The sequence below is a fragment of the Amphibalanus amphitrite genome, unplaced genomic scaffold, assembly GCF_019059575.1.
Source record: "Amphibalanus amphitrite isolate SeventyFive unplaced genomic scaffold, NRLGWU_Aamphi_draft 000137F_arrow, whole genome shotgun sequence".
NCBI lineage: Eukaryota > Metazoa > Arthropoda > Thecostraca > Balanomorpha > Balanidae > Amphibalanus > Amphibalanus amphitrite.
This window is the reverse complement of record NW_024881632.1, coordinates 544,251-562,903: the sequence shown is the minus strand read 5'-3', so window position 1 is coordinate 562,903 and position 18,653 is coordinate 544,251. Positions and strand designations below refer to the sequence as shown.

Sequence of the window (18,653 nt, the reverse complement as noted above, 5' to 3'; positions counted from 1 at the left end):
ACACGCCTCTTTGGCCCTGAGTTCTGTAAGGGCGGGACACTCAGTGGGGCGCCGCACTTGAGGAGCCATTCCCAGTCGTGACGCCGCCGGGGGTGGTGTCTGAGAGGTGTCGCCGGCGGGGTTCGGGCACTTGTGCTCGTCCTCCGTCGGTGGGACTGATCTGTCGCTGCCCCTGGCGGTGACTCAGCTAGGCGTCAAGGGAGGAGGCGGTATCCGACCGTGGGGGGTGGTGAGTCTCTCTCTCCCCCGCGGAAGGTGCCGCCAAGTCCCGTACAGTCAGCTCGGCCGTCCCAGGCCTTGTAGCGGCGCCGTTGCGGAGCGTCGGCGGCCGAGCTGGCGGAGACCAAGCACACTCCATGGATAACTCGACCAACCCCCCTTCCCCCACTCTTACCAATCCTTCGGCCTCGGCCGATCCTCGCCCGTTGGCCTCGGCCGACAGGCGAACGGTGCTTGAAAAAGGTCCACGATCTCCTAAGATCCTCATCTTCCGGAGCGCAGACAGGGAGCTGAGCTCTCTGTCGCCCTTCCAGCGGAAGGATGGCTGCGACCGGTTTGGTTCGATAGTTCGTTGTGACCGGATGCGTGATGGCGCGCTGGAGGTCGAGTTCAGGAAAAGCGAGGAGGCGGCGAAAGCATTGGACGCTACTCGCTTCGTGTTCTCCGAGGGACGGGCATCCGGCCGGAGGCTCGTTTCCATCCCGCTTACAGTGGAGCCCCACCGTTCTAAGAACTCACGAGGGGTCATTAACTGTTTCGATTTGAGGGGAGTGAGCGACGAGGATATTGCGGACGGGCTCGCCGATTTCGGCGTGACAGCGGCTCGCCGCATCATGACGAAGAGAGGCACGGTCTCGACCAACAACATCATTCTGACATTTGACTCTACCGACTTGCCGAGTGAGATTCGCGTGGGCTACGTGAAGGTTCGCGTGCGGCCTTTCGTCCCAGCGCCCATGCGCTGCTTCCGCTGCCAACGTTTCGGCCACACAAAGGACAACTGCCGAGGAAGACCCACGTGCTCCAAGTGTGCTTCGCAGGACCACACTGACGAAACCTGTGACTCGGAGACCCCCCGATGCGTCAACTGCGGAGAGGGGCAGACGCCGCACTCCGCGTATGATAGGTCTTGCCCTGCATACGTCAAGGAGAAAGAGATCATGACCATCAAGGCTACCAGAAATCTGTCTTTCAAAGAGGCCCGGGAGGTGTACAACCAGAGTCACCCGAAGACCTCGTATGCCCAGAAGGTGAGAGTCACAAACTCTACCGATGCCTCCCAGATGAGCGTAGCACAGCTCGTGCAGCTTCTCAAACGATTCGGCCTCACCGTCGTAGCCACTGGTGACTCAGCGGACAACACGGCGCCTCGTGCGCCGCCGAGCAACACAGAGCAGGCTGCTCAAGAGTCAGTGTGGGGTCCACCCAGTCCCGCTCCAGCCGCGAACGGTAATGGAGACGATTGGACCGTCGTCCAGCGCCGACAGGGTGGTCGGCGCCCCCCGGCGCAGGGTAAGGCGCCACCCACCCCGCCCCGCCCCCGACCGTCTACGGCGGTGCAGGAGGCTCTGCGGCGGGGGAGGAGGAGAGAAGGGCACGTGAGGCGAGGAGGGCTCGCCTCGTCCAGAAGGCCCTCGAGGCTAAGGAAGCCTCGTCTGCCGACTCCGCCTCCGGGAGTGCCAATGCGGCTGTCGCCGCTGACACCCCGGAGACACCTGAGGCGGGGACTCGGCCCATCATGGGTCCCCCGCCGCCTCCTCCACCTCCGCAGCGGCGGCCACCACCGCCGCTGCCAGAGACGCCTGTGTCGAGGACACAGGCCGCCGCCTCGACATCCCCGTCGGGGCGGCAACAGCCCTCCGCGGCTCCAGGGCGCCTCGCCAAGCGGCAGACGCCCCCGAGCTGGTCACCTTCGGAGGGCGACGCCCCCCGGTCGAAAAGGCCCCAGCCGGGCCCGAGCCATGCCCGATCTGCCTCTGCTGAAGGGAGGCTTCACCGAGAGGGCTCAGGGCACCCCCGTATCCGCTACGGGGGGAGCGCCTCCTCGGAGTTAGAGGACCTAGTCTAGTCTTTCAGTCTAGTCATTTCCTCTTTTATCCTTTTATCTTTTTCGCGCTATTGCGCTTTTTTACCAGGTGCATTTCTCTCGGTGCTTTTTACCTTTTTTGTGGTCAGTCAGGTATCTGTGTGCGCCTTTGCCTCATGTTATACGCGCCCTTTTTGCGCCTTTTTAACCACGCCTTTTATTCTACAGTGGAACTGTAGAGGCCTCCGGGCCAACTACCAGGACCTACAGTCTCTTATCCGTTGGCGCACACCCCTTGTTTTAGGTCTCCAGGAGACCAAGCTAGCGCCAAACGTTACCTTTGCCATCAAGGGCTACTCTGTTTTTAGAAGAGACCTGGACACCCCTACCATTGCCCATGGAGGTGTGCTTCTGGCGGTTCACCACAGCGTACCTGCTCGCCAGGTGCCGCTGCAGACTCCCCTGCAGGCGGTGGCCGCCAGAGTTGATTTCAACCACCGGGAACTGACAGTGTGCTCTTTATACCTACCACCAGGTATAGCGCTCCCGGTGGTTGAGCTGCATCGGCTTGTCGATGAGCTTCCACCTCCGGTCCTGGTAGTCGGCGATTTTAATGCCCATAGCCTGGCGTGGGGATGCGACACGACTGGCACTCGTGGTCGACTTTTAGAATCTTTTATCCGCGATGAGGCGCTGTGTATTTTAAATACAGGACAGCGCACCCATTTAACAACACCCTCCGGTCAAACATCGGCTCTGGACCTGAGCTTAGTCAGTCCGCGGCTAGCTCAGCTTCTTACCTGGTCCGTCCATGACGACCCACTCGGGAGCGACCACTTCCCAGTGTGGCTGGAGCACCAGGAGTCCCCAGTGTCAGGCAACCGTCCACCTAGGTGGAATGTTCGGAAGGCCGACTGGGGCGAATTCCAGGCCCCCCGCAGGGGGCTGACCGTGGTCAGAGCTGCTGCTTAGCCGGGGTCATCTGGCTCCGGCTGTGCGGCGGCTGTGACTTCGGCCAGTAAGGGGAGTAGCGCCCCCTCGGCCCCAGCTTGACGCGCGTTTTGACCTGGACTTGCCTTGCTTACTGGATGGATTGTCTGCAGGATTGGCCCCGCAGGGGGTTGGCAGTGGCCTGGGTCGCTGTTGGACAGGGTTCCTTGGGCCTTTGCCCCGCGGCGGCCCTGGCCTCGGCCAGCAAGGGGAGTAGCGCCCCCTCGGCCCCAGCTTGACCCATGCTTGCTTACGACTTGCTTTGATCGCTGGATGGACAGATGGTACGGTCCGACTTTTCCTGGTTTTCGTGGTTTTGTTTCTCTTGAGCGGTCTTTGTCTGCTTTTGCTTTGCTTCTCACTGGATGTCCGCGTTTCGTTCGATCACAGCTTTCTGATTCTTTTCCTACCTTTTTCGTTGTTTTTGCACCCGCAGGAACACAGCCGAGTTGGGCTAGTGTAAGGGGAGTGGCGTCCCCTCGGGTACCAGCCGGTTTTACTAGGCTAGGCGAGCCGACCCGTACCCCAGGACAACGGGATCCTGGAGGTTGAGCCCCCCACCGTGCGGAGCCAGTCGCGGTGGCTGGGCAACACGCCTCTTTGGCCCTGAGTTCTGTAAGGGCGGGATACTCAGTGGGGCGCCGCACTTGAGGAGCCATTCCCAGTCGTGATGCCGCCGGGAGTGGTGTCGGAGTGGTGTCGCCGGCGGGGTTCGGGCACCTGTGCTCGTCCTCCGTCGGTGGGACTGATCTGTCGCTGCCCCTGGCGGTGACTCGGCGAGGCGTCAAGGGAGGAGGCGGTATCCGACCGTGGGGGGTGGTGAGTCTCTCTCTCCCCCGCGGAAGGTGCCGCCAAGTCCCGTACAGTCAGCTCGGCCGACCCAGGCCTTGTAGCGGCGCCGTTGCGGAGCGTCGGCGGCCGAGCTGGCGGAGACCAACTCACACTGCATGGATTCTGAACTCCCTCCCCCGACCCCTACCTCGACCTCGACCTCAACCACGACCACCTCGACCTCGGCGACCACTTCGACCTCGGCGACCACTTCAACTCCGGCCCCGCCCGGATGTCCTCGCCCCCAGACCTCGACTGAGGCAACCCCTCGGCCACCCGGTGATCTTGGGAGGCCGCTGCCTCACTTTCTGCTCATGAGCTCAACCGATCAGGATGAGTCTGGCCAGCCCGTGCCGCTCAAACTCAATCCGTTTCAAAGAGAGCAGGCACTCTCGCCTCACTGTCAGCCTCAGCGTGTAACCCAACGCCCAGACGGGACCCTGGAAATCCACCTGACGAACCAAACTGAGATCCGGAATATGCTTGCCCTCAAAGAAATATCATTCAAGGCACGTGATAAGCAGGTCCGCAAAATAGAGGTCAAAGTTGAGCCACATCCGTTCAAAAATTCAGTGCGGGGAGTGATCACATGCCCGGACCTCCGCGGCGTGGCGGACGACGAAGTCGTGGACGGAATGGAAGGGCAAGGTGTCACCCATGCCCGCCGCATCCGCCGTAAGGTGAAAGGATCTCTTATGAACACCGACTCAATCGTTTTAACTCTGAACCGCCCCACCCTCCCGCGGGAGGTCAAGGTTGGCTATCTTGTGGTTCCCATTCGTGCCTTTCTTCCGGATCCAGTCCGGTGTTTCAAATGCCAGGCCTTCGGGCACGTCTCCTCGAAGTGCCGGGGAACACAGCGCTGTGGGGTCTGCTCAGCTGAGGGGCATGGCTCTGACGCTTGCCAATCGGACAGTGTCAAATGTGCCAACTGCGGTGGCCAGCACCGGGCATGGCACCGCAAATGCCCTAAGTTTGTGTTTGAGGCTGAGGTGCGCGCATTGATGACGAAGGAGAACGTCTCCTTTCGCGAGGCGCGGGACAGGGTGCGACAGCGCACTCCCGCACCTTCGCTTTCATACCGAGATGTGGCCGCTCGGCCACCCCAACCTGCTGCAAGCCGGGTCGCCCTCGGACCTGGAGTGAGTGGTGCCCTCAGGAAGGCCGGCAATCTTCGCCAGCTTTCTGTAGCAGAGCTGATCCAGCTCCTCTCGGGGCTCATTGAGGATGACACCCCGCCGGCTCCCGCAGCCGATTCTGTGCCAGCAGCGCCTGCTGCTGATGCACGTCGCCGGGCAGAATCTGAGGATGACTGGACCGTTGTTCACCCACGGCGCCGCCCGTCGAGGCGCCAGTCTCCAACAGCCACTGTACCACCATCTCCGGGATCTGACAGGGCGATCAGCCCAGCAGTGCTGGAAACCCTGAAGCGGGGAGAGGAGGAGCGACGGGCGAGGGACGCCAAACGTGCCAGACTGGCCGAGAAGGCCAAGGAGGGGAGGCCGTCCCCAATGGTGAACGCCCCGGCCGGCTCTCCGGCCATGCCCCCTCCCCCTCCCCCGCCTCTCCCGAGGCGGCCCCCTCCGCCGTCCCTTGGGGCGGCATCCGGAACCCTCAGCGTGCCGGATCCTGCACCCAGCCCCCCAGGCTCGGTGCTGGCCGAACGCAGGCGTTCGGCCAAGCGTGGTCCCCCGTCGCCGCCAGAGCAGGGCCCTGGCCGGGTGCGGTTTGGCAACCGAACCTTTTCAGGCCCTGTGGGACCTCGGTCCCAGTCTGCCGACGGCCGACAGAGAACTAGCCACGCGAGGATTCAATACGAATCCTCTGGGGAGGTGATTTTCTAGTCGTCTTTCTACTCAATCTTTTAAACAGTTTTATCGCCTTCTTGGGCTGTTTTACGTCTGGACGGGCTTTTAAAGCGCTTCTGCGCCTCTTTTACTGTCTTCTCCATGCAGAGTTTCTTACAGTGGAACTGTAGAGGACTCCGCAGTAGCCTTGTTGATTTACAGACGGTGATCCGTCGCGACTGTCCTCTCCTGGTCTGTCTACAGGAGACGAAGCTGAAACCAGAGCATCACCTACATTTGAAAGGGTATTCCATTTTCAGGAAGGACCTGGATACCGACTCAGTTGCTCACGGTGGTGTTCTCGTGGCTGTCAGCCATAGAATTTCGACGAGACCAATCCCGGTCAGATCCCCACTTCAAGCGGTCGCTGTTCGGGTGGCTCTCGGTCACCGGGAGCTAACCTGTTGTTCACTGTACTGCCCACCAGGGGAGTCTCTCCCTGTGCAGGATCTTCGTATGTTACTGGCAGAGCTACCTCAGCCAGTTTTGATTCTAGGCGATTTTAACTCTCACCACTCTGCATGGGGATGTCAGACAGTTTGCACCCGTGGTCGACTTTTAGCATCTTTTATTGGCGATGAGGACTTATGCGTCCTTAACTCCGGTGCTCCAACTCATTTTACTCTACCTTCTGGCCAGACATCAGTTCTAGATCTCAGTCTTAGCAGTCCGCAGCTCGCTCCTCTTTTCACGTGGCGCGTTGCTGCGCACCCAATGGGCAGCGACCATTTTCCGATCTGGCTGGACCTCCGGGAGCATGGCTCAGTTGGCTGTCGGCCACCCAGGTGGAACTTAACGAAGGCAGACTGGACCGAATTCGAGGCGAGACTGACAGAGTCATTCTCAGATGTTCCAACATACAGTTTGTCAGTCGATGATTTCACGTCCAAACTCGTCGAGGCTGCCGAAGCCTGCATACCCCGCAGTTCCGGTATGCCCCGACGACCACCAGTTCCGTGGTGGAGTGATGCCTGTTCTGATGCAATTCGTGCCCGAAAGCGTGCCTACCGTGCCTTTCAGCGGAATAGTTCCACGGCCAACATGATAGCTTTTAAGAGAGCCAGAGCGGTTGCCAAGCGCACTATCAAAGAGGCCAAGATCTTATCTTGGAAACGATATGTCAGCACTCTTAATCGTTTTACTCCAATCGGCGAAGTATGGTCGCGCATAAAGCGCATCTCGGGCCGGCACTCCTCTGTACCCTTACCCGTGCTGAAGGTGGATGGAAGGGACATCATGGAGCCAAACGCCGTTGCTTCGGAGATAGGCCGCGCCCTCTATCGGCGGTGTGGTGATGAGTCCCTCGACGAATCCTTTGTCAGGCACCGCTCGTCTTGTGAAGCTTCTGGGGTCAATTTTAGCACCTCCGACGTTTTGAGCTACAACGATACTTTTACAATGGTTGAGCTCAAGTCAGCTATAAGCTGTCTTAAATGTGTCGCAGAAGGCCCGGATTCTGTCCACAATGAGATGCTTCGCCATCTCCCTCCGGTTGCTCTGGATGCTCTCCTTCAGCTGTTCAACCTCCTATGGATGACGGGTGTTTACCCAAACTCCTGGCGGGAGGCAGTTGTCATCCCTGTTCTAAAAGCAGGGAAGAGCGGTTTGGACCCTCTGCACTACCGCCCAATTGCGCTCACATCCGCCGTTGGAAAGCTGTTGGAAAAGCTGGTGAATATCCGACTTACCTGGCATCTGGAGCGGCACGGACTTCTTGCCAATTCTCAGTGTGGTTTTAGAAAGCACCGGAGTACTGTCGACCACGTTCTTACTCTTGACTCAGTTGTCCGCTCGAATTTTAAACAAGGTCGTCAAGTAGGCGCCTTGTTCTTCGACATTGAAGCAGCGTATGATACCACTTGGCGATTCGGTATCTTACAGAAGCTGCATAAGCTAGGCATTCGAGGCACGATGGGTCATTTTCTAAGCAGTTTTCTTGGTGATCGTTTCTTCCGTGTTCGTGTGGGCAACCAGTTATCTGAGCGGTTCGCCCAGATTAATGGAGTCCCACAAGGCGGTGTGCTCAGCGTGACGCTTTTTGGTGTCATGATCAACGACATTGAAAAGGTCCTCTCTCCAGCCATCGGCCGCGCTCTTTACGTCGATGATTTCGCTATTTGGTGCAGTGCGGCGTCGACTCGATCAATGGAGCGACAGCTGCAGATGGCAGTTGCTCGAGTGGAGGCATGGGGCAAGGAGAACGGCTTCCGGTTCTCCTCTGCAAAGACGGTAGGCATGCAGTTTTCCCGTAAGCGTCGCCCCACTGCACCCATGGTGGTGAGGCTCTACCGTGAAGCCATACCGGTGGTTGCGGAGGCCAAGTTCCTTGGCATGACTCTTGACTGCCGACTCACATACCGAAGTCACATAAAGTGTCTCCGTGACAGATGTCTTAAAGCTCTTGACATTCTGAAGTGTGTCGCTCGCATGTCCTACGGCGCTGACCGTAGTACGCTACTCCTTCTTTATCGGTCTCTGGTGCGGTCCCGTCTGGACTATGGATCTTTTATCTATGACAACGCTGCATCCTCATCCAAGCTTATCCTTGACACTGTCCACCACGCAGCGATTCGCATTGCGACTGGTGCTTTCCGAACTACTCCTGTCGTCAGCTTGTTAGCTGAGGCGAACGAGCCCCCTCTGGCCCTACGAAGGCAGATGTTGGGCATGCGATACGCCATCAAACTTCGTCAGTTCCCTTCCCATCCTGCTCACGGACCGGCTTTCTCCAGGTCGCTCTTAGCAGTCTTTGATGGCGACGAGAGGAGCCGCTCTCGAGTTTTCTGCACCCGAACGGCCGATCTCCTCCGAGATTGTGGCCTAAGCACTCGGGACATCATGCGAGTTGTTATCCTGCCTGAACCGCCTTGGAGGTTATCTGTCCCCTCTGTGGACCTAACCCTATCAGGCACACGGAAAGACCAAATTCTGCCTCTGGCCTTCAAGGCGAAGGCATTGGAACATATTGAATCATATTCATGCCATGCCGTGGCATACACCGATGGGTCCAAGTCGGACCTCGGTGCTGGCTGTGCCTTCGTCTGCGGCGACGCTGTGCGATGTTTTACTTTACCTAAACATGCATCCGTTTTTACCTGCGAATTGGTCGCCGTCCTCAAACTTTTGTGTTTTATCCAGATTCATCCCGCTCGGTCATATCTTGTCCTCTCCGACTCATTGAGCGGACTCCAGTCCTTGACACAATTCTATCCACTTGACCCCCTCGTACAGGAGATTCTTCTCCGTTTGACGGCTCTCGACCGAGAGGGTACCTCAGTGACTTTTTGCTGGATTCCTAGCCATGTTGGTATAGCTGGCAATGAGCGGGCGGACCGTGCTGCGAACCATGCGGCGCGGCAGCCCTGCTCCCGCCGGTTCCCTCTACCGGCCAGGGACTTTTTCCCTGCGGTGAGCTCATTCTTCCGCGGAAAGTGGCAGGAGGATTGGAGCAAATGTCAGACAAACAAGCTGCTACGCATCAAACCGGGTTTGGCAACCTGGTTGTCTGCGTCGCGCAAGTCGCGTCGAGAGGAGGTTATCCTCTGTCGGCTTCGCACAGGGCACACTTTCGGTACCCATGGACACCTTATTGGCGTCGGCCCAAGACCTGTTTGTGCGAGATGTGGCGACAGACTTTCCGTCCGACACGTTTTTCTGGAGTGTCCGAGACTGGAAGCTGAGCGGCTGAAGTTTCTGGGCCTGCGCGGAGCCCAGCTTTCTTTGAGAGCAGTCTTAGGTGACGAGTCCTCTTTGCTAGACTCTTCTCGTCTCTTTTCGTTTATTGCGGCCTCCGGCCTTCAGGTGATTTTTAACGCCCGACACTGAGGAAGTTAAATAAGAAATGGGCGCGATATAGCCTCGCAGCTGGTGCGCCCTGTCACTCCAAATCATCATCATCACAGCGAATTCCAGGCCGCCGTAGAGGCCACGGTTTTATCCAGAGCCGACGCCTCTGTGATGTCTACAGATGATTTTACATGTTTACTCATTGACTCCGCAAACGGGTGCATACCCAAGACGTCGAGTCAGCCTCGTCGTCCTCCGGTCCCGTGGTGGACCAAGGAATGCGGAGATGCGATTCGTGCCAGGAAGCGCGCTTTTAGAAAGTTTGACCGGAGTAGTACTACTGAGAACCTCATCGCTTTTAAGAAAGCGCGGGCTTTTGCCCGTCGCGTTTTAAAAGAGGCAAAGGCTGTTTCATGGCGCACGTACGTGAGTTCCTTAAACCGTTTTACTCCTACGACCCAGATATGGGCACGCATGAAGCGCATTGAAGGCCGGTTCAGCTTTTCCGCTTCCGGTTTTAAGAGTGAACAACACGGACATATCCCACCCTTTACACGTCGCAGAGACGATAGGCCGTGCACTCTATCAGCGCTGCCGAGGAGAGCCGTCCTCACGACCTGCACCAGCCGCCGTGGACTTCAGCACAGCTGAAAATTCGATGTACAATGAGCCTTTCTCTATGGCTGAGCTCACGTCTGCCATCAGCTCGTTGCGCAGCGTCTCAGAAGGTCCGGATGCTGTCCACAACGACATGCTCCGTCATCTCCCAGCAGTTGCCCTCGAGGCGCTGCTAGCAACTTTCAATTCGCTTTGGGAGACTGGCACTTTCCCTGAGACCTGGCGTGAAGCCACTATCATTCCTATTTTGAAGGCTGGCAAGTCGGGACATGACCCTCTCCACTATCGGCTCATCTCTCTCACATCATCGCTTTCAAAGCTGATGGAGAAGATGGTCAATGTGCGTCTTAGCTGGTTTTTGGAACATCACGGTGTTTTTACAAACGCCCAGTGCGGTTTTAGAAAGCACCGCAGCCCTGTTGACCACATTTTAGCCCTCGACACCGAGATACGCACCTGTTTTACTGAAAAGAAGCACCTTGGAGCACTGTTCTTTGATATTGAGGCGGCCTATGATACAGTGTTACGACACAAAATACTTTCCAAAGTACACAAGTACGGCATACGCGGCCGGATGGGCCTCTTTATTAAGAACTTTTTATCGGGTCGTCGGTTCAAAGTCCGAGTTGGCAGTAGTCTTTCGAGCAGTTTTACTCAAGAGAACGGAGTTCCCCAGGGCGGGGTGCTTAGTGTGGCTCTCTTTGCAGTGGCGATTAATGACATCGCTGATGATCTGCCGGTCTCGATCGGTAGATCGCTCTTCGTGGATGATTTTGCCATTTGGTTTGCCGCTTCAAGCGCTCGGCATATGGCCAGACAGCTGCAGCTTGCAGTGACGCGGTTGGAGAGATGGAGTCGTGACAACGGTCTTCGTTTTGCAACAACGAAGACCGTCGCTATGCACTTTTGCCGCCGCCGCTGCGGCGACCTTCCCTTGGGAATCCAGCTCTATGGACAGGTGATTCCTACTCGTCCGGTGCACAGTGGCCCTTTTTCAGAATTAGCACGCATTAATTCCCACAATACCTGAAAGTGGTGCAAGACATCACCACGTGATCAAGGACGTATTCCCTGCCAATGCAAAGAGAAGAAAAGAAACGAACTGCCCAAGGAGATTCGGCCCAACAGCGACAGACCGCTCGGGCCAAGATTTGGCGCACGTTTGCACGGCTCGCCCGCCGGCCAGGCCGCTCCGAACGCAAGTGTGGCGAGCCCGCCAGCCGACCGCGCTGCGCTGACCGCCAGGACGCCCCAGGGCGTCACGTGACCGCATCTACAGCTGTTGCCAGCCACCGTTAGTGTAATTTCAATTAGCACATCTTATGGCAAAAGTCAAGCCACATTTAGGCGCACACCAGGTGACACCAGCTTCGAGCCAGGTCAATGAGCTTAGTCGTATCGAACAGGAGCCACAGCCGCTCGTGGACTGAACTGGCTCACGTTATCCACCGTAGAAGCAAAATGGCGCAAAATGGCGCGATGCCCTTTGGTGGACATGGTCAGAAGAGATCGGCGATTCGAACGATGTATAATACGACATGTTCCAGAGTGTGCTACTTAACATAAAGCTTCATATGTATGCCGCCATCTCCAGTTAATAATTGTCCTGTTATTGTGTCCGCAATATTCGGCAAAAGTGGTCTATTTAAGTTTATACAATGAAAATTGTGGTTTCTAGGGCTTCTACGTAAACTCAGCTTCACAGCCATGCCACTAATTTTTAATATTTTCTCACCGAAAGCCTTACAAATTGATGTTCATCTCAACCTACTTTTTAGGGTCCGCCGGTGGTGTCCGCGCGCCTCTCGACAAACTTCGATTTTGCGGTCAGTTTTACCAAAGATAATTATTTTTTAGGAGGTAAAAATGGCACCATCGGATAGTTTGGAATGTTTTGCACACGATTAGACTGCTTTTTACTCAAAAGAAGAGAAAAAATATTTTGAATTTATGCGTGCTAATTCTGAAAAAGGGCCACTGTGCGGTGGCGAAGTTTCTTGGGATCTTTTTTGACAGTCGTTTAACGTATAAAGAACATTTTAGAACGCTTCGGGAACGATGTTTTAAATCCCTGAACGTTTTAAAATGTGTCGCCCGCACATCTTATGGTGCGGACCGCAGGACCCTTCTTCTTCTATATCGATCTATTGTACGATCGAAGCTAGATTACGCTTCTTATGTCTACGATTCAGCGAGTGAATCTAGCAAGAGGGTCCTGGATACAGTCCATCATGCAGCACTCCGAGTAGCCACCGGAGCATTCCGCACCTCGCCCAGGAGCAGCATTCTTGCTGAGGCGCATGAACCGCCACTTTCACTCCGCCGTCAGATGTTGGGTATGCGGTACGCGCTGAAACTGCGCCAATTTCCTATGCACCCGACGTACCCATACGTTTTTTCACGGCATGCCACCCGATGTAACGGAAGGTTACGACCCTCGTTCGGAGTGCGCATGAAAGAACTGTTTTCAATAGCTGACATAGCATTGCGTAACGTTCGTCGTACCTGGGCTGCGCCCCCTCCACCGTGGAAAAGTGTCAGTCCACAGGTGGATCTTTCGCTTTCTGCAGTTCCAAAGGGCAAGTTGCTGCCTGCAGAGGCACGAGTCCGAGCCTTGGAACACCTTGCCTCTTACGATGGTTTTATTCCTGTATTCACAGACGGCTCTAAAACACCTGAGGGAGCGGGCTGTTCTTTCGTCGCTGGCGACGATACCCGTTCATTTTCGTTGCCATCTTTCGCCTCGGTGTTTTCATCGGAACTTGTTGCCATCGAGAAGGCTTTGTGTTTTATTGAGGTATCGGACGGACCTTTTTACTTGATTTTATCGGACTCCCTAAGCAGCCTGTTGGCCCTGCGGAGTTTTAATCCAGCCGACCCGATCGTTCAAGACATTTTAGCTCGGCTTCAGTCAGTAGAACAATCGGGTAAATCTGTTCAGTTCTGCTGGATTCCCAGTCACGTTGGCGTTCATGGCAATGAGCTGGCAGACGCGGCTGCAAGGCGTGCTGCTGCAGCACCCTGCACTCGTCGGTTGCCATTGCCGGCGCGTGATTTTTACCCTGCTGTACGATCTTTTATTCTAACGGAGTGGCAGGCAGAGTGGCGCCTGCGTGGAGGCAGGAAGCTCCGAGAGGTGAAGCCGACTCTGGAGCATTGGAGGTCTTGCTCGCAAGACAACAGGTCAAACGAAGTGATTTTATGCAGGCTCCGCATCGGTCATACGTATGCGACGCATGGCCACCTTCTCCGCGGAGATGAGCAGCCCGTTTGCGGCGGGTGCGCCGTGCCTCTCACCGTCGCCCACGTGCTTTTATCTTGTCGACGCTTGGAACCGGACCGGACTCGCTACCTGGGCCGCATCGCTCCGGATATCACCGTCCGCCACTTGCTGGGTGACGAGTCACCCTGGGTTTTATCTGGCAACATATTTTCCTTTATCCGTTCAATCAAATTCCAAGTAATCTACTCGATCTGATACCAAACCAACTAGTCCATACGTCTATTCTAATCTAGTCCTTACGCCTAGTCAGCTGTCTTTTACGATACGCTTGGAGTATTTTACCCTTCTTTGCTCTTTTTAACCAGCTTTTAGGCTTTTTTAAGCCTTTTATTACGTCGGTTTTCTCGTGACACACTTGCTTTACTTGCATATAGTTATGGGCGCAAAATGACCTTGTAGTCGGCGCGCCCTTAAGCCCCAATAAACAACAACAAGGAGCACGGCCACGCCCTGCACTTCCGGCGATCATCCCCAGACCAATGAGCAGACTGTCGCTGTCGGCCTCACAGTTAGCCGTTTCAGGGGCCACCATCAGAATGTTGAGGACAGCATGTTTGTACGCATGTCTGAACTGGGTGGGGTCGGGGTTGTCCCATGTTGACGCCACGCTGACGGATAACACCAAACAGATTTTCAAGTGGATCCTGGTTTAGACGGCGAGTGCATAGGAACCGGCAGTCCGTCCCCTTGCACTTCTCCCAAACGTTCTGTACCCCACGGATAGTCTGACGGAGGCCCCCGATGGAGTCGATTCGAACCGACCCATCCCCCACGACCCACCTTCCCAACCACTGATCGGCCTCCTGGGGGAGGCTGAGGTGTCGCTCGGCCGTTGCTGGCTTCATGCGCGAGATGGCCCTCTTGTTGAAGCACTTAGCCAACCGGCTGCTGGAGTTCAGCACGTCGAAGAGGTCGTTCAGTTTCATCAGTGCTGCCGCTGTGTCTGCTCTCTGGAGCCAGGATACCTGGAATGGTTGAAACATTGCAAAGATCATCATCAGACACTGAAAGGACACTGAAAGGACACTGAAAGGCACATGTTCAGCATGGAGTAGCCCTTCACGTGAGGACAGGAGGGGCTCTATTTTTCAAAATTTACATAATTTTTCAGGATACTGCAAAACGCTCCCTATTTGGTGGTGAGGGGTGCGGGCTACCAAGTGCCAAACCAGTCAAACCGCTCATGATATTGACTGCTGTCTAATTAAGATATCTTGACAAAATTGCGTGTATTGTTTCCACAATCGAGCAAAAAATACTGGTAATGCACGCGACAAATGAATGGAAGAATGGGTCAGCCACCAGCAGTGAATCTTACCGAGTTCAGAGAAGAGAGTCATTGCAACAGCAACTGAACGGCTCATGACCTGGGTGGCCAACTTAACGCTCATCTTTTTGAATGGTGTTGGTCGAAGGTGGAGCGTTTTCAGCTTCGGTGCTGCTCGCAGCTTCCGGCAGCGATCCCAGTGGTACAGAGCCATCAGATGGTTCCAGCTGACGACGTGGCCGTCCACTGTGACGTCGTACTTGAGAAGAGCGTTCCGCAGGCATTTGAACAGGTGCGGCACGTCGAACAACGCAGCCACATCCTGACCACCCACTCGGTAGCTACCGTCCTCAGCGGCCGATCGGCCATACATATGCCACGCATGGCCACCTCCTCCGCGGAGACGAGCAGGCCATTTGCAACGGTTGTTCCGCGCCTCTTACCGTCGCTCACGTGCTCTTATCTTGTCCACTTTTAGAACCAGACCGGACGCGCTACCTCGGCCGCATCGCTCCGGGTACCACTGTCCGCCACCTGCTGGGTGACGAGTCACCCTGGGTTTTATCTGGCAACATCTTTTCCTTTATCCGTGCAGTCAAATTCCAAGCGATTTACTCGACCTGACCCAAATCCTCTCTAGTCTCCTTGTCTAGTCAGTTGTCTATTACGACGCTTTTGCGTTGTTTTATTTTACCCTGCTTTTTTTATAAAGTCTTCTACTTTCTAGTCTTGATATCTAGAAAGTTTCTTCTTTTGAAACACTTGTTTTACTAGCGCGACGTTATGGGCGCAAAATGACCTTTGCAGTCGACGCGCCCTAAAGCCCCAATAAACAAACAAACAAAGCGCCGAGAAGTCGGTAGGTCTGCTGGTTCGTGGCGCCCATGTCACACACAGAGGCCACTACTGTGAGACCAGCTTCCTGCAGCTTGGTGACACACTGCACCAAAAGCTCTCGCTGGACCTCTGCCTTTGTAGGGCCTGCCGAGAGAAAATAACCCATACTTTGTTTCCATCTCTTTGTGATGCCACGCACCATGAGTGGTTTGCACAGGCCCTGGGGCCTGGACCTTCCAAAGGAGCCGAAGTCCTTTGTGCCTTCAATGGCATCATCTCCACGCAGGTATGTGATATTTGACCTGATGGTCATTTCATCAAAACTCCTGTCCCGACCCCTGGTGACCCAGTGACTGGCGGCTGGCCGCTCCGCCGCCAGGATGCCCGTGCAGTACATCGTGGGCGAGTGGGAGTTTTGCGACGTGACGGTGTCGGTGCGTCCGCCGGTGCTGGTGCCGCGGCCCGAGACGGAGCGGCTGGCGCTGCTGGCTGCCGACCGGCTGCGCCCGCTGGCCGCCGCCGGCGAACGGAGCCCCCGGCTGCTGGAGGTCGGCTGCGGCTCCGGAGTCATCACCCTCGCCGTCCTGCACTGGCTCAAACAGGTGACTAAAACGAGCGCTGTACCGGGCGTCGCCTGAATCACCACGTGACAAATAAAGTCGTGCTAAGCTTAGAGCTTTTTTCTCTCAATTTTTCATCGCAAAGTACTGGCTCTAATGTCGACTGACCGAATTACATGTTATTTTGACGTTAGCGAAACATTTTCTGTGATATAAGATTCGCTGTCATCCTACCTCGTAACTACAATGCCTTAGTGAGCTATACGTTTGTGTTGCTGAATCACCGACTGGGAACTAAGTTCAGGGCTGCGGAGTCGATGAATTTTTTTATGACTCCGACTACGACTCCGGCAGAACTGTCGACCTACTTACTCCTACTGGTACTCAGCAGCCCTGGAAATAACCGCCATCGACCTCGAGATGCCCAGTAGACGACAATATACAGCGGCACTGTGTGGTGAATCCCCTAAAGCTGAGCTTCTCCCCTCGGCCGCCAGGTGTCAGCGGTGGCGGTGGACCCGTCTGAGGCCGCCTGTCTGCTGACTGAGGAGAACGCCGCTCGGTTGGGCGTCTCTGAGCGACTGCACGTGCACCGCGCGGCGCTCACCGACGCCGGACTGCCCTGTATAGAGGGTCAGCGGTTCGACATGGTGGTCAGCAACCCGCCCTACGTGCCGACGGCCGACCTGCGGCGGCTGCAGCCGGAGATACTGCTGTGAGCGCCCGGCAGCACCGCCGAAACTGGGAGAGGGGGCGAACTTCATAGCTGTTTGGGGTCGGAGTAGAGAGAGATCCTCCGCTCCGTCATTTCCATCCTCAGGACAGCCCAAGTCCTTCTTCACGCCTCCACCCCCTGCTCCAGACTGGACGGGCAACTTTATCCCATGCGGGAAGCTACCTAGGAGCATAGGCGGGGAAGGGGGGAGGGTCAGGTCACCGGGGCACCGTGCCCCCATTGATTTTGCCATTTTAACATTAGTCCTATGGGCGTTGCATGGAAAGAATGGACCAAAAGTCGGCAGTGCCCCCCCCCCCCCCCGTTAATTGAGGATGTTTCGCCGCTACTGCCTAGGAGCACGCCCGTGGCCAGGTGCAGTGAGTGTTATGGGGCTGGGCGGCCTGTCCACTGGATGGGCACAGTCCCGACAACCCACTAGGGTGCCCGTCCAGACCATAATTGTCTCCCCCTAACTCCTACCACCCTTGAGTGGTATCTCACGAGTCCGTACACTGGCTTTGCAGCGTGCAATTACATAACGAAGTGAAGTGGGACTTCGGGGCAGAAGGCTGGATGCTGCAGCCTCAATTCACAGTTTGGTGGAGCGTTTCTCGCTGTATCCTGTGTAAAGGCTCCGCAGTGCAGTGGAATGCTGTGATACCGTGCAGTCTGTATAAGACTGTCTGTGTGTCTGTCTTCGTTGTTGCGAATGTGACCGTGTGGTGCGGTGTGTTTCCTGTCAAGGACTGGTGACCGCTCTCCCGTGGTTTTCTCGTTCCGGCATGTGACCCGTGTGGTGCGATGTGTTTGCAGTTACGAGGACCGCGCTCTCCCGTGGTTTTCTCGTTCCGGCATGTGACCCGTGTGGTGCGATGTGTTTCCAGTTACGAGGACCGGGCGGCGCTCATCCCCGTGGTTTTCTCGCTCCGGTGCGTGACCTCACATGGTGTGTTTGCAGTTACGAGGACCGCGCGGCGTTTGGGCGTGGTTTTCTCGTTACGGCGTGTGACGCGTGTGGTGCCGTGTGTTTGCAGTTACGAGGACCGGGCGGCGTTCGGGCGTGGTTTTCTCTTTCCAGCGTGTGACCCCGTGTTGTGCGATGTTTCCAGTTACAAGGACCGGGCGGCGTTCGGGCGTGGTTTTCTCGTTCCAGCGTGTGACCTCACATGGTGTGTTTGCAGGTACGAGGACCGGGCGGCGCTGGACGGCGGGCGGGACGGCCTGGCGCTGGTGCGCCGCCTGCTGCGCCGCTCGGCCGGCTGGCTGCGGCCCGGCGGCCGCCTCCTGCTCGAGCTCGGCCTCGGACAGCCGGAGACTGTAGTGGCGCTGCTCTCAGAGCCCGGCACGGGGCTGACGCGACCCCAGGTGCACCGGGACTTCACCGGCCGCGAGCGCTTCGTGGAGGCGCAGCGGGAGCAGGAGAGAGGGAGGGAGGACCCCTTTGACTCGTCGGTCGTGTCATGAGCTGCAGTGCGGCAATCATAAGTCGATGTAAGGTCGGTTTGTGACGCCTTTTGTGAATGATTCGATTGATTTTTATGGTGAGCGCATGAAGAGTGTCCGAGATTGTTCATTGTAGTGTTGTGAACTGCGTTTAACCCGCGCACCGACGGGGGTCTGCGCCAACTTCGCACCGACGGGGGGGGGGATGACCGCCCCCCCCTGAGATCTCGAGAACGAAGCAAGATAGCGACAAGCGGTAAACGGCATCGGATACGCACGGTCAAGATCTACAATTTTTACGAAGGTCATTTTCAGGTCAGGTCAAAGATGACGTCACAGGGGTCGAAAAAGTCAAAATGGCGGCGCTAGATATGGAGAGAGTTTTTCTCGAATAACTTTCGAATTAGTCAAGATAGGAACAAACTAAGGGCATCATCGTGATCCTCT

At 56.3% G+C, this 18,653-nt stretch overlaps 1 protein-coding gene across 2 annotated transcripts in view; it reads left to right on the top strand.

Moving 5' to 3' along the window:
- Positions 1 to 18,334, top strand: part of LOC122382323 (MTRF1L release factor glutamine methyltransferase-like) — an 87,445-nt gene extending 69,111 nt beyond the window's left edge. For both annotated transcript variants that reach the window (XM_043367506.1, XM_043367507.1), the window contains exons 4-6: positions 15,865 to 16,087; positions 16,543 to 16,760; positions 17,945 to 18,334. In XM_043367506.1, the coding sequence (XP_043223441.1) occupies positions 15,865 to 16,087; positions 16,543 to 16,760; positions 17,945 to 18,227 (724 nt within the window). In that variant the 3' untranslated portion in view covers positions 18,228 to 18,334. The remainder of the gene's footprint in view (positions 1 to 15,864; positions 16,088 to 16,542; positions 16,761 to 17,944) is intronic.
- The last annotated feature ends 319 nt before the right edge of the window (positions 18,335 to 18,653 follow it).